At 43.8% G+C, this 13,400-nt stretch overlaps 1 protein-coding gene across 7 annotated transcripts in view; it reads right to left on the reverse strand.

Moving 5' to 3' along the window:
• Positions 1-13,400, reverse strand: part of usp3 (ubiquitin specific peptidase 3) — a 93,996-nt gene that overhangs the window by 42,379 nt on the left and 38,217 nt on the right. For all 7 annotated transcript variants that reach the window (XM_045212791.1, XM_045212787.1, XM_045212789.1 and 4 more), the window contains one exon: positions 13,219-13,332. In XM_045212791.1, the coding sequence (XP_045068726.1) occupies positions 13,219-13,332 (114 nt within the window). The remainder of the gene's footprint in view (positions 1-13,218; positions 13,333-13,400) is intronic.

Genomic DNA, 13,400 nt, shown 5'->3' on the forward strand with positions numbered 1-13,400 from the left:
TAGTTAGTAGAACATGCTCCTCTGTAGTTCAGTTAGTAGAGCATGGTCCTCTGTAGTTCAGTTAGTAGAACATGCTCCTCTGTAGTTAGTAGAACATGCTCCTCTGTAGTTGGTAAACATGGTCCTCTGTAGTTCAGTTGGTAGAACATGCTCCTCTGTAGTTCAGTTAGTAGAACATGCTCCCCTGTAGTTAGTAGAACATGCTCCTCTGTAGTTCAGTTAGTAGAGCATGGTCCTCTGTAGTTCAGTTAGTAGAGCATGGTCCTCTGTAGTTCAGTTAGTAGAACATGGTCCTCTGTAGTTCAGTTAGTAGAACATGGTCCTCTGTAGTTCAGTTAGTAGAGCATGGTCCTCTGTAGTTCAGTTAGTAGAGCATGGTCCTCTGTAGTTCAGATAGTAGAGCATGGTCCTCTGTAGTTAGTAGAACATGGTCCTCTGTAGTTCAGTTAGTAGAACATGGTCCTCTGTAGTTCAGTTGGTAGAACATGGTCCTCTGTAGTTCAGTTGGTAGAACATGCTCCTCTGTAGTTCAGTTGGTAGAACATGGTCCTCTGTAGTTCAGTTAGTAGAGCATGGTCCTCTGTAGTTAGTAGAACATGCTCCTCTGTAGTTGGTAGAACATGGTCCTCTGTAGTTCAGTTAGTAGAGCATGGTCCTCTGTAGTTCAGTTGGTAGAACATGGTCCTCTGTAGTTCAGTTAGTAGAGCATGGTCCTCTGTAGTTCAGTTAGTAGAACATGGTCCTCTGTAGTTCAGTTGGTAGAACATGGTCCTCTGTAGTTCAGTTAGTAGAACATGGTCCTCTGTAGTTCAGTTGGTAGAACATGGTCCTCTGTAGTTCAGTTGGTAGAGCATGGTCCTCTGTAGTTCAGTTAGTAGAACATGGTCCTCTGTAGTTAGTAGAGCATGGTCCTCTGTAGTTCAGTTAGTAGAGCATGGTCCTCTGTAGTTCAGTTAGTAGAGCATGGTCCTCTGTAGTTCAGTTGGTAGAACATGCTCCTCTGTAGTTCAGTTAGTAGAACATGCTCCTCTGTAGTTCAGTTAGTAGAACATGCTCCTCTGTAGTTAGTAGAACATGCTCCTCTGTAGTTCAGTTAGTAGAGCATGGTCCTCTGTAGTTCAGTTGGTAGAGCATGGTCCTCTGTAGTTCAGTTAGTAGAACATGCTCCTCTGTAGTTAGTAGAACATGCTCCTCTGTAGTTGGTAAAACATGGTCCTCTGTAGTTCAGTTGGTAGAACATGGTCCTCTGTAGTTCAGTTAGTAGAGCATGGTCCTCTGTAGTTCAGTTGGTAGAACATGGTCCTCTGTAGTTCAGTTAGTAGAGCATGGTCCTCTGTAGTTCAGTTAGTAGAACATGGTCCTCTGTAGTTCAGTTGGTAGAACATGGTCCTCTGTAGTTCAGTTAGTAGAACATGGTCCTCTGTAGTTAGTAGAACATGGTCCTCTGTAGTTCAGTTGGTAGAACATGGTCCTCTGTAGTTCAGTTAGTAGAACATGGTCCTCTGTAGTTAGTAGAACATGGTCCTCTGTAGTTCAGTTAGTAGAACATGGTCCTCTGTAGTTCAGTTGGTAGAACATGGTCCTCTGTAGTTCAGTTAGTAGAACATGGTCCTCTGTAGTTCAGTTGGTAGAACATGGTCCTCTGTAGTTCAGTTGGTAGAACATGGTCCTCTGTAGTTCAGTTAGTAGAACATGGTCCTCTGTAGTTCAGTTAGTAGAGCATGGTCCTCTGTAGTTCAGTTAGTAGAGCATGGTCCTCTGTAGTTCAGTTGGTAGAGCATGGTCCTCTGTAGTTCAGTTGGTAGAACATGGTCCTCTGTAGTTCAGTTAGTAGAACATGCTCCTCTGTAGTTAGTAGAACATGCTCCTCTGTAGTTCAGTTAGTAGAGCATGGTCCTCTGTAGTTCAGTTAGTAGAACATGCTCCTCTGTAGTTAGTAGAACATGCTCCTCTGTAGTTCAGTTAGTAGAGCATGGTCCTCTGTAGTTCAGTTAGTAGAACATGCTCCTCTGTAGTTAGTAGAACATGCTCCTCTGTAGTTGGTAAAACATGGTCCTCTGTAGTTCAGTTGGTAGAACATGCTCCTCTGTAGTTCAGTTAGTAGAACATGCTCCTCTGTAGTTAGTAGAACATGCTCCTCTGTAGTTCAGTTAGTAGAGCATGGTCCTCTGTAGTTCAGTTAGTAGAGCATGGTCCTCTGTAGTTCAGTTGGTAGAACATGGTCCTCTGTAGTTCAGTTGGTAGAACATGCTCCTCTGTAGTTAGTAGAACATGCTCCTCTGTAGTTCAGTTAGTAGAGCATGGTCCTCTGTAGTTCAGTTGGTAGAGCATGGTCCTCTGTAGTTCAGTTAGTAGAACATGCTCCTCTGTAGTTAGTAGAACATGCTCCTCTGTAGTTAGTAGAACATGGTCCTCTGTAGTTCAGTTGGTAGAACATGGTCCTCTGTAGTTCAGTTAGTAGAGCATGGTCCTCTGTAGTTCAGTTGGTAGAACATGGTCCTCTGTAGTTCAGTTAGTAGAGCATGGTCCTCTGTAGTTCAGTTAGTAGAACATGGTCCTCTGTAGTTCAGTTGGTAGAACATTGTCCTCTGTAGTTCAGTTAGTAGAACATGGTCCTCTGTAGTTAGTAGAACATGGTCCTCTGTAGTTCAGTCAGTAGAACATGGTCCTCTGTAGTTAGTAGAACATGGTCCTCTGTAGTTCAGTTAGTAGAACATGGTCCTCTGTAGTTCAGTTGGTAGAACATGGTCCTCTGTAGTTCAGTTAGTAGAACATGGTCCTCTGTAGTTCAGTTAGTAGAACATGGTCCTCTGTAGTTCAGTTGGTAGAGCATGGTCCTCTGTAGTTCAGTTAGTAGAACATGGTCCTCTGTAGTTCAGTTGGTAGAACATGGTCCTCTGTAGTTCAGTTAGTAGAACATGGTCCTCTGTAGTTCAGTTAGTAGAACATGGTCCTCTGTATTTCAGTTAGTAGAACATGGTCCTCTGTAGTTCAGTTGGTAGAACATGGTCCTCTGTAGTTCAGTTAGTAGAACATGGTCCTCTGTAGTTCAGTTAGTAGAACATGGTCCTCTGTAGTTCAGTTGGTAGAACATGGTCCTCTGTAGTTCAGTTGGTAGAACATGGTCCTCTGTAGTTCAGTTAGTAGAACATGGTCCTCTGTAGTTCAGTTAGTAGAGCATGGTCCTCTGTAGTTCAGTTAGTAGAGCATGGTCCTCTGTAGTTCAGTTGGTAGAGCATGGTCCTCTGTAGTTCAGTTGGTAGAGCATGGTCCTCTGTAGTTCAGTTGGTAGAACATGGTCCTCTGTAGTTCAGTTAGTAGAACATGCTCCTCTGTAGTTAGTAGAACATGCTCCTCTGTAGTTCCAGTTAGTAGAGCATGGTCCTCTGTAGTTCAGTTGGTAGAGCATGGTCCTCTGTAGTTCAGTTAGTAGAGCATGGTCCTCTGTAGTTCAGTTAGTAGAACATGGTCCTCTGTAGTTCAGTTAGTAGAACATGGTCCTCTGTAGTTCAGTTAGTAGAACATGGTCCTCTGTAGTTCAGTTAGTAGAACATGGTCCTCTGTAGTTCAGTTAGTAGAACATGGTCCTCTGTAGTTCAGTTAGTAGAGGCATGGTCCTCTGTAGTTCAGTTGGTAGAGCATAGTCCTCTGTAGTTAGTAGAGCATGGTCCTCTGTAGTTCAGTCAGTAGAACATGGTCCTCTGTAGTTCAGTTAGTAGAACATGGTCCTCTGTAGTTCAGTTGGTAGAACATGGTCCTCAGTAGTTAGTAGAGCATGGTCCTCTGTAGTTCAGTCAGTAGAACATGGTCCTCTGTAGTTCAGTTAGTAGAACATGGTCCTCTGTAGTTCAGTCAGTAGAACATGGTCCTCTGTAGTTAGTAGAACATGGTCCTCTGTAGTTCAGTTAGTAGAGCATGGTCCTCTGTAGTTCAGTTAGTAGAACATGGTCCTCTGTAGTTCAGTTAGTAGAACATGGTCCTCTGTAGTTCAGTTAGTAGAGCATGGTCCTCTGTAGTTCAGTTAGTAGAGCATGGTCCTCTGTAGTTCAGATAGTAGAGCATGGTCCTCTGTAGTTAGTAGAACATGGTCCTCTGTGAGTTCAGTTAGTAGAACATGGTCCTCTGTAGTTCAGTTGGTAGAACATGGTCCTCTGTAGTTCAGTTGGTAGAACATGCTCCTCTGTAGTTCAGTTGGTAGAACATGGTCCTCTGTAGTTCAGTTAGTAGAGCATGGTCCTCTGTAGTTAGTAGAACATGCTCCTCTGTAGTTGGTAGAACATGGTCCTCTGTAGTTCAGTTAGTAGAGCATGGTCCTCTGTAGTTCAGTTGGTAGAACATGGTCCTCTGTAGTTCAGTTAGTAGAGCATGGTCCTCTGTAGTTCAGTTAGTAGAACATGGTCCTCTGTAGTTCAGTTGGTAGAACATGGTCCTCTGTAGTTCAAGTTAGTAGAACATGGTCCTCTGTAGTTCAGTTGGTAGAACATGGTCCTCTGTAGTTCAGTTGGTAGAGCATGGTCCTCTGTAGTTCAGTTAGTAGAACATGGTCCTCTGTAGTTAGTAGAGCATGGTCCTCTGTAGTTCAGTTAGTAGAGCATGGTCCTCTGTAGTTCAGTTAGTAGAGCATGGTCCTCTGTAGTTCAGTTGGTAGAACATGCTCCTCTGTAGTTCAGTTAGTAGAACATGCTCCTCTGTAGTTCAGTTAGTAGAACATGCTCCTCTGTAGTTAGTAGAACATGCTCCTCTGTAGTTCAGTTAGTAGAGCATGGTCCTCTGTAGTTCAGTTGGTAGAGCATGGTCCTCTGTAGTTCAGTTAGTAGAACATGCTCCTCTGTAGTTAGTAGAACATGCTCCTCTGTAGTTGGTAAAACATGGTCCTCTGTAGTTCAGTTGGTAGAACATGGTCCTCTGTAGTTCAGTTAGTAGAGCATGGTCCTCTGTAGTTCAGTTGGTAGAACATGGTCCTCTGTAGTTCAGTTAGTAGAGCATGGTCCTCTGTAGTTCAGTTAGTAGAACATGGTCCTCTGTAGTTCAGTTGGTAGAACATGGTCCTCTGTAGTTCAGTTAGTAGAACATGGTCCTCTGTAGTTAGTAGAACATGGTCCTCTGTAGTTCAGTTGGTAGAGCATGGTCCTCTGTAGTTAGTAGAACATGGTCCTCTGTAGTTCAGTTCAGTTAGTAGAACATGGTCCTCTGTAGTTCAGTTGGTAGAACATGGTCCTCTGTAGTTCAGTTAGTAGAACATGGTCCTCTGTAGTTCAGTTGGTAGAACATGGTCCTCTGTAGTTCAGTTGGTAGAACATGGTCCTCTGTAGTTCAGTTAGTAGAACATGGTCCTCTGTAGTTCAGTTAGTAGAGCATGGTCCTCTGTAGTTCAGTTAGTAGAGCATGGTCCTCTGTAGTTCAGTTGGTAGAGCATGGTCCTCTGTAGTTCAGTTGGTAGAACATGGTCCTCTGTAGTTCAGTTAGTAGAACATGCTCCTCTGTAGTTAGTAGAACATGCTCCTCTGTAGTTCAGTTAGTAGAGTCCTCTGTAGTTCAGTTGGTAGAGCATGGTCCTCTGTAGTTCAGTTGGTAGAGCATGGTCCTCTGTAGTTCAGTTGGTAGAACAGGTCCTCTGTAGTTCAGTTAGTAGAACATGCTCCTCTGTAGTTAGTAGAACATGCTCCTCTGTAGTTCAGTTAGTAGAGCATGGTCCTCTGTAGTTCAGTTAGTAGAGCATGGTCCTCTGTAGTTCAGTTAGTAGAACATGGTCCTCTGTAGTTAGTAGAACATGCTCCTCTGTAGTTGGTAAAACATGGTCCTCTGTAGTTGGTAGAACATGCTCCTCTGTAGTTCAGTTAGTAGAACATGCTCCTCTGTAGTTAGTAGAACATGCTCCTCTGTAGTTCAGTTAGTAGAGCATGGTCCTCTGTAGTTCAGTTAGTAGAGCATGGTCCTCTGTAGTTCAGTTGGTAGAACATGGTCCTCTGTAGTTCAGTTGGTAGAACATGCTCCTCTGTAGTTAGTAGAACATGCTCCTCTGTAGTTCAGTTAGTAGAGCATGGTCCTCTGTAGTTCAGTTGGTAGAGCATGGTCCTCTGTAGTTCAGTTAGTAGAACATGCTCCTCTGTAGTTCAGTTAGTAGAGCATGGTCCTCTGTAGTTAGTAGAACATGGTCCTCTGTAGTTCAGTTGGTAGAACATTGTCCTCTGTAGTTCAGTTAGTAGAACATGGTCCTCTGTAGTTAGTAGAACATGGTCCTCTGTAGTTCAGTCAGTAGAACATGGTCCTCTGTAGTTAGTAGAACATGGTCCTCTGTAGTTCAGTTAGTAGAACATGGTCCTCTGTAGTTCAGTTGGTAGAACATGGTCCTCTGTAGTTCAGTTAGTAGAACATGGTCCTCTGTAGTTCAGTTAGTAGAACATGGTCCTCTGTAGTTCAGTTGGTAGAGCATGGTCCTCTGTAGTTCAGTTAGTAGAACATGGTCCTCTGTAGTTCAGTTGGTAGAACATGGTCCTCTGTAGTTCAGTTAGTAGAACATGGTCCTCTGTAGTTCAGTTAGTAGAACATGGTCCTCTGTATTTCTAGTTAGTAGAACATGGTCCTCTGTAGTTCAGTTGGTAGAACATGGTCCTCTGTAGTTCAGTTAGTAGAACATGGTCCTCTGTAGTTCAGTTAGTAGAACATGGTCCTCTGTAGTTCAGTTGGTAGAACATGGTCCTCTGTAGTTCAGTTGGTAGAACATGGTCCTCTGTAGTTCAGTTAGTAGAACATGGTCCTCTGTAGTTCAGTTAGTAGAGCATGGTCCTCTGTAGTTCAGTTAGTAGAGCATGGTCCTCTGTAGTTCAGTTGGTAGAGCATGGTCCTCTGTAGTTCAGTTGGTAGAGCATGGTCCTCTGTAGTTCAGTTGGTAGAACATGGTCCTCTGTAGTTCAGTTAGTAGAACATGCTCCTCTGTAGTTAGTAGAACATGCTCCTCTGTAGTTCAGTTAGTAGAGCATGGTCCTCTGTAGTTCAGTTGGTAGAGCATGGTCCTCTGTAGTTCAGTTAGTAGAACATGCTCCTCTGTAGTTAGTAGAACATGGTCCTCTGTAGTTGGTAAAACATGGTCCTCTGTAGTTCAGTTGGTAGAACATGGTCCTCTGTAGTTCAGTTAGTAGAACATGGTCCTCTGTAGTTCAGTTAGTAGAGCATGGTCCTCTGTAGTTCAGTTAGTAGAGCATGGTCCTCTGTAGTTCAGGTAGTAGAGCATGGTCCTCTGTAGTTCAGTTGGTAGAACATGATCCTCTGTAGTTCAGTTAGTAGAACATGGTCCTCTGTAGTTAGTAGAACATGCTCCTCTGTAGTTCAGTTAGTAGAGCATGGTCCTCTGTAGTTCAGTTGGTAGAGCATGGTCCTCTGTAGTTCAGTTAGTAGAACATGCTCCTCTGTAGTTAGTAGAACATGCTCCTCTGTAGTTAGTAGAACATGGTCCTCTGTAGTTCAGTTGGTAGAACATGGTCCTCTGTAGTTCAGTTAGTAGAGCATGGTCCTCTGTAGTTCAGTTGGTAGAACATGGTCCTCTGTAGTTCAGTTAGTAGAGCATGGTCCTCTGTAGTTCAGTTGGTAGAGCATGGTCCTCTGTAGTTAGTAGAACATGCTCCTCTGTAGTTCAGTCAGTAGAACATGGTCCTCTGTAGTTAGTAGAACATGGTCCTCTGTAGTTCAGTTAGTAGAACATGGTCCTCTGTAGTTCAGTTAGTAGAACATGGTCCTCTGTAGTTCAGTTAGTAGAACATGGTCCTCTGTATTTCAGTTAGTAGAACATGGTCCTCTGTAGTTCAGTTGGTAGAACATGGTCCTCTGTAGTTCAGTTAGTAGAACATGGTCCTCTGTAGTTCAGTTAGTAGAACATGGTCCTCTGTAGTTCAGTTGGTAGAACATGGTCCTCTGTAGTTCAGTTGGTAGAACATGGTCCTCTGTAGTTCAGTTAGTAGAACATGGTCCTCTGTAGTTCAGTTAGTAGAGCATGGTCCTCTGTAGTTCAGTTAGTAGAGCATGGTCCTCTGTAGTTCAGTTGGTAGAGCATGGTCCTCTGTAGTTCAGTTGGTAGAGCATGGTCCTCTGTAGTTCAGTTGGTAGAACATGGTCCTCTGTAGTTCAGTTAGTAGAACATGCTCCTCTGTAGTTAGTAGAACATGCTCCTCTGTAGTTCAGTTAGTAGAGCATGGTCCTCTGTAGTTCAGTTGGTAGAGCATGGTCCTCTGTAGTTCAGTTAGTAGAACATGCTCCTCTGTAGTTAGTAGAACATGGTCCTCTGTAGTTGGTAAAACATGGTCCTCTGTAGTTCAGTTGGTAGAACATGGTCCTCTGTAGTTCAGTTAGTAGAACATGGTCCTCTGTAGTTCAGTTAGTAGAGCATGGTCCTCTGTAGTTCAGTTAGTAGAGCATGGTCCTCTGTAGTTCAGGTAGTAGAGCATGGTCCTCTGTAGTTCAGTTGGTAGAGCATGGTCCTCTGTAGTTCAGTTAGTAGAACATGCTCCTCTGTAGTTAGTAGAACATGCTCCTCTGTAGTTAGTAGAACATGGTCCTCTGTAGTTCAGTTGGTAGAACATGGTCCTCTGTAGTTCAGTTAGTAGAGCATGGTCCTCTGTAGTTCAGTTGGTAGAACATGGTCCTCTGTAGTTCAGTTAGTAGAGCATGGTCCTCTGTAGTTCAGTTGGTAGAGCATGGTCCTCTGTAGTTAGTAGAACATGCTCCTCTGTAGTTCAGTCAGTAGAACATGGTCCTCTGTAGTTAGTAGAACATGGTCCTCTGTAGTTCAGTTAGTAGAACATGGTCCTCTGTAGTTCAGTTGGTAGAACATGGTCCTCTGTAGTTCAGTTAGTAGAACATGGTCCTCTGTAGTTCAGTTGGTAGAACATGGTCCTCTGTAGTTCAGTTGGTAGAGCATGGTCCTCTGTAGTTCAGTTAGTAGAACATGGTCCTCTGTAGTTCAGTTAGTAGAGCATGGTCCTCTGTAGTTCAGTTAGTAGAGCATGGTCCTCTGTAGTTCAGTTGGTAGAACATGGTCCTCTGTAGTTCAGTTAGTAGAACATGCTCCTCTGTAGTTAGTAGAACATGCTCCTCTGTAGTTCAGTTAGTAGAGCATGGTCCTCTGTAGTTCAGTTGGTAGAGCATGGTCCTCTGTAGTTCAGTTAGTAGAACATGCTCCTCTGTAGTTAGTAGAACATGCTCCTCTGTAGTTGGTAAAACATGGTCCTCTGTAGTTCAGTTGGTAGAACATGGTCCTCTGTAGTTCAGTTAGTAGAACATGGTCCTCTGTAGTTAGTAGAGCATGGTCCTCTGTAGTTCAGTTAGTAGAGCATGGTCCTCTGTAGTTCAGTTAGTAGAGCATGGTCCTCTGTAGTTCAGTTGGTAGAACATGGTCCTCTGTAGTTCAGTTAGTAGAACATGCTCCTCTGTAGTTAGTAGAACATGCTCCTCTGTAGTTCAGTTAGTAGAGCATGGTCCTCTGTAGTTCAGTTGGTAGAGCATGGTCCTCTGTAGTTCAGTTAGTAGAACATGCTCCTCTGTAGTTAGTAGAACATGCTCCTCTGTAGTTGGTAAAACATGGTCCTCTGTAGTTCAGTTGGTAGAACATGGTCCTCTGTAGTTCAGTTAGTAGAGCATGGTCCTCTGTAGTTCAGTTGGTAGAACATGGTCCTCTGTAGTTCAGTTAGTAGAGCATGGTCCTCTGTAGTTCAGTTGGTAGAACATGGTCCTCTGTAGTTCAGTTAGTAGAACATGGTCCTCTGTAGTTAGTAGAACATGGTCCTCTGTAGTTCAGTTGGTAGAGCATGGTCCTCTGTAGTTAGTAGAGCATGGTCCTCTGTAGTTCAGTTGGTAGAGCATGGTCCTCTGTAGTTCAGTTAGTAGAACATGGTCCTCTGTAGTTCAGTTAGTAGAGCATGGTCCTCTGTAGTTCAGTTAGTAGAGCATGGTCCTCTGTAGTTCAGTTAGTAGAGCATGGTCCTCTGTAGTTCAGTTGGTAGAGCATGGTCCTCTGTAGTTCAGTTAGTAGAACATGCTCCTCTGTAGTTAGTAGAACATGCTCCTCTGTAGTTGGTAAAACATGGTCCTCTGTAGTTCAGTTGGTAGAACATGGTCCTCTGTAGTTCAGTTAGTAGAGCATGGTCCTCTGTAGTTCAGTTGGTAGAACATGCTCCTCTGTAGTTCAGTCAGTAGAACATGGTCCTCTGTAGTTAGTAGAACATGGTCCTCTGTAGTTCAGTTAGTAGAGCATGGTCCTCTGTAGTTCAGTTAATAGAACATGGTCCTCTGTAGTTCAGTTGGTAGAACATGGTCCTCTGTAGTTCAGTTGGTAGAACATGGTCCTCTGTAGTTCAGTTAGTAGAGCATGGTCCTCTGTAGTTAGTAGAGCATGGTCCTCTGTAGTTCAGTTGGTAGAGCATGGTCCTCTGTAGTTCAGTTAGTAGAACATGGTCCTCTGTAGTTAGTAGAGCATGGTCCTCTGTAGTTCAGTTAGTAGAGCATGGTCCTCTGTAGTTCAGTTAGTAGAGCATGGTCCTCTGTAGTTCAGTTAGTAGAGCATGGTCCTCTGTAGTTAGTAGAGCATGGTCCTCTGTAGTTCAGTTGGTAGAGCATGGTCCTCTGTAGTTCAGTTAGTAGAGCATGGTCCTCTGTAGTTGGTAGAACATGGTCCTCTGTAGTTAGTAGAACATGGTCCTCTGTAGTTCAGTTAGTAGAACATGCTCCTCTGTAGTTAGTAGAACATGGTCCTCTGTAGTTCAGTTAGTAGAACATGGTCCTCTGTAGTTCAGTTAGTAGAACATGGTCCTCTGTAGTTCAGTTAGTAGAGCATGGTGCTCAGTTGGTAGAGCATGGTCCTTGTAACGACAGGGTAGTGGGTTCGATTCCCAGGACCATCCATACGTAAAATGTATGAACAGTCTCTTCTGATAAATGGTATATATTATATATTCTAATGATATAATTTGACTGAGCTCCTAATGATATACAGTGCATTCGGAAAGTATTCAGACCCCTTGACTTTTTCCACATTTTGTTACATTACAGCCTTATTCTAAAATGTATTAAATTAAATGTCAACAATCTACACGCAATACCCCATAATGACAAAGTGAAAAAAGGTTGTTAGAAATTTTAGCAAATTTATAAAAAATCATAAAACAGAAATACTTTATTTACATAAGTATTAAGACCCTTTGCTTTGAGACTCAAATTGAGCTCAGGTGCATCCTGTTTCCATTGATCATCCTTGAGATGTTTCTACAACTTGATTGGAGTCCACCTGTGGTAAATTCAATTGATTGGACATGATTTGTTGTCAGAGCAAAAACCAAACCATGAGGTCGAAGGAATTGTCCGTAGAGCTCCGAGACAGGATTGTGTCGAGGCACAGATCTGGGGAAGGGTACCAAAACATTTCTGCAGCATTGAAGGTCCCCAAGAACACAGTGGCCTCCATCATTCTTAAATGGAAGAAGTTTGGAACCACCAAGACTCTTCCTAGAGCTGGCCGCCCGGCTAAACTGAGCAATCGGGGGAGAAGGGCCTTGGTCAGGGAGGTGACCAAGAACCCGATGGTCACACTGACAGAGATCCAGAGTTCCTCTGTGGAGATGGGTGAACCTTCCAGAAGGACAACCATCTCTACAGCACTCCACCAATCAGGCCTTTATGGTACGGTGGCCAGACGGAAGCCACTCCTCAGTAAAAGGCACATGACAGTCCGCTTGGAGTTTGCCAAAAGGCACCTAAAGGACTCTCAGACCATGAGAAACAAGATTCTCTGGTCTGATGAAACCAAGATTGAACTCTTTGGCCTGAATGCCAAGCGTCACGTCTGGAGGAAACCTGGCACCATCTCTACGGTGAAGCATGGTGGTGGCAGCATTATGCTTTGGGGATGTTTTTCAGCGGCAGGGACTGGGAGACTAGTCAGGATCAAGGGAAAGATGAACGGAGCAAAGTACAGAGAGATCCTTGATGAAAACCTGCTCCAGAGCACTCAGGACCTCAGACTGGGGTGAAGGTTCACCTTCCAACAGGACAATGACTCTAATCACACAGCCAAGACAACGCAGGAGGGGCTTCGGGACAAGTCTCTGAATGTCCTTGAGTGGCCCAGCCAGAGCCCAAACTTTAACCCGACCGAACATCTCTGGAGAGACCTGAAAATAGCTGTGCAGCAACGCTCCCCATCCAACCTGACAGAGCTTGAGAGGATCTGCAGAGAAGAATGGGAGAAACTCCCCAAATACAGGTGTGCCAAGCTTGTAGCGTCATACCCAAGAAGACTCGAGGCTGTAATCGCTGCCAAAGGTGCTTCAACAAAGTACTGAGTAAAGGGTCTGAATACTTATGTAAATGTCATTTCAGTTATTTTATTTGTAATACATTTGCAAGCATTTCTAAAAACCTGGTTTTGCTTTGTCAATATGGGGTATTGTGTGTAGATTGATGAGGGGGGGACGAAAAAACAATTTAATCAATTTTAGAATAAGGCTGTAACATAACAAAATGTGGAAAACGTCAAGGGGTCTGAATACTTCCCGAATGCACTGTAATTTGACTGAGCTCCTAATGATGTGTTTAACACGTCTGTGACCCATACGTTAAGGCTGCTTTAGACATTCAGAACGGTGATAAAACGCATGCTGAGGGCAGATACAGCCAGTGCAAATGACACTAACAGATCTATAGTAGATAAAGACTCAACAGAGGTAATAAGACACTCTTCCCTACCAGCCAATTCACAAAGTTCTGACGAGTGCGACAAAGTCTGAGGATATTTTTCAACCAAAGTAAAGGACAGTAATGCTACAAGTAGGACGCTCAGGTTTTCAATAGACGATAAGATGTATCATGAAAGGAGTATTTGGCTGACTATTGCGCTGACTGAATAGGAGCTGAAAGAGGTTTTTACTCCACTGGTCTCGGGAAGAAATGACGAGTCCTCAATGTCCGAGAATAAAAATGTATCCGACATCGAGACGCGACACTCAATTTTCGGTCTCAAGTACTACAACACTGCCACAAAGAGTCTCCGAGTAAGAGTGTCGATTTAGGATCAGGACCCAACCTGTCCATTTAAATCATATCATATGATCTGAAAGGCCAAACTGATCGTAGATCAGTTCTCCTACTCCGAGATGCGTTATGGATACGGGCCCAGATCCCAACATTAAATCAGAGGGGAAAAACCAAATTGAGCAGACATGTCTGTCAAAGTACCTGAAGCTGGGCATGATTTTCCAGATAACGTAGAATAAAGAGTCTGGGCTGAAGGCTGTTGGGCCACCATGCCACAGATAACACAGGGTCTTCCTCAACTCCTCCACCAAGGACCTGGGAAACAGAGAAACATAGGACTACTGTCAATACCAGGCACCTTCAACAGCACAACTCCTTCAGTT

The sequence above is a fragment of the Coregonus clupeaformis genome, unplaced genomic scaffold (genome assembly GCF_020615455.1).
Source record: "Coregonus clupeaformis isolate EN_2021a unplaced genomic scaffold, ASM2061545v1 scaf0051, whole genome shotgun sequence".
In the NCBI taxonomy this organism is placed as follows: domain Eukaryota; kingdom Metazoa; phylum Chordata; class Actinopteri; order Salmoniformes; family Salmonidae; genus Coregonus; species Coregonus clupeaformis.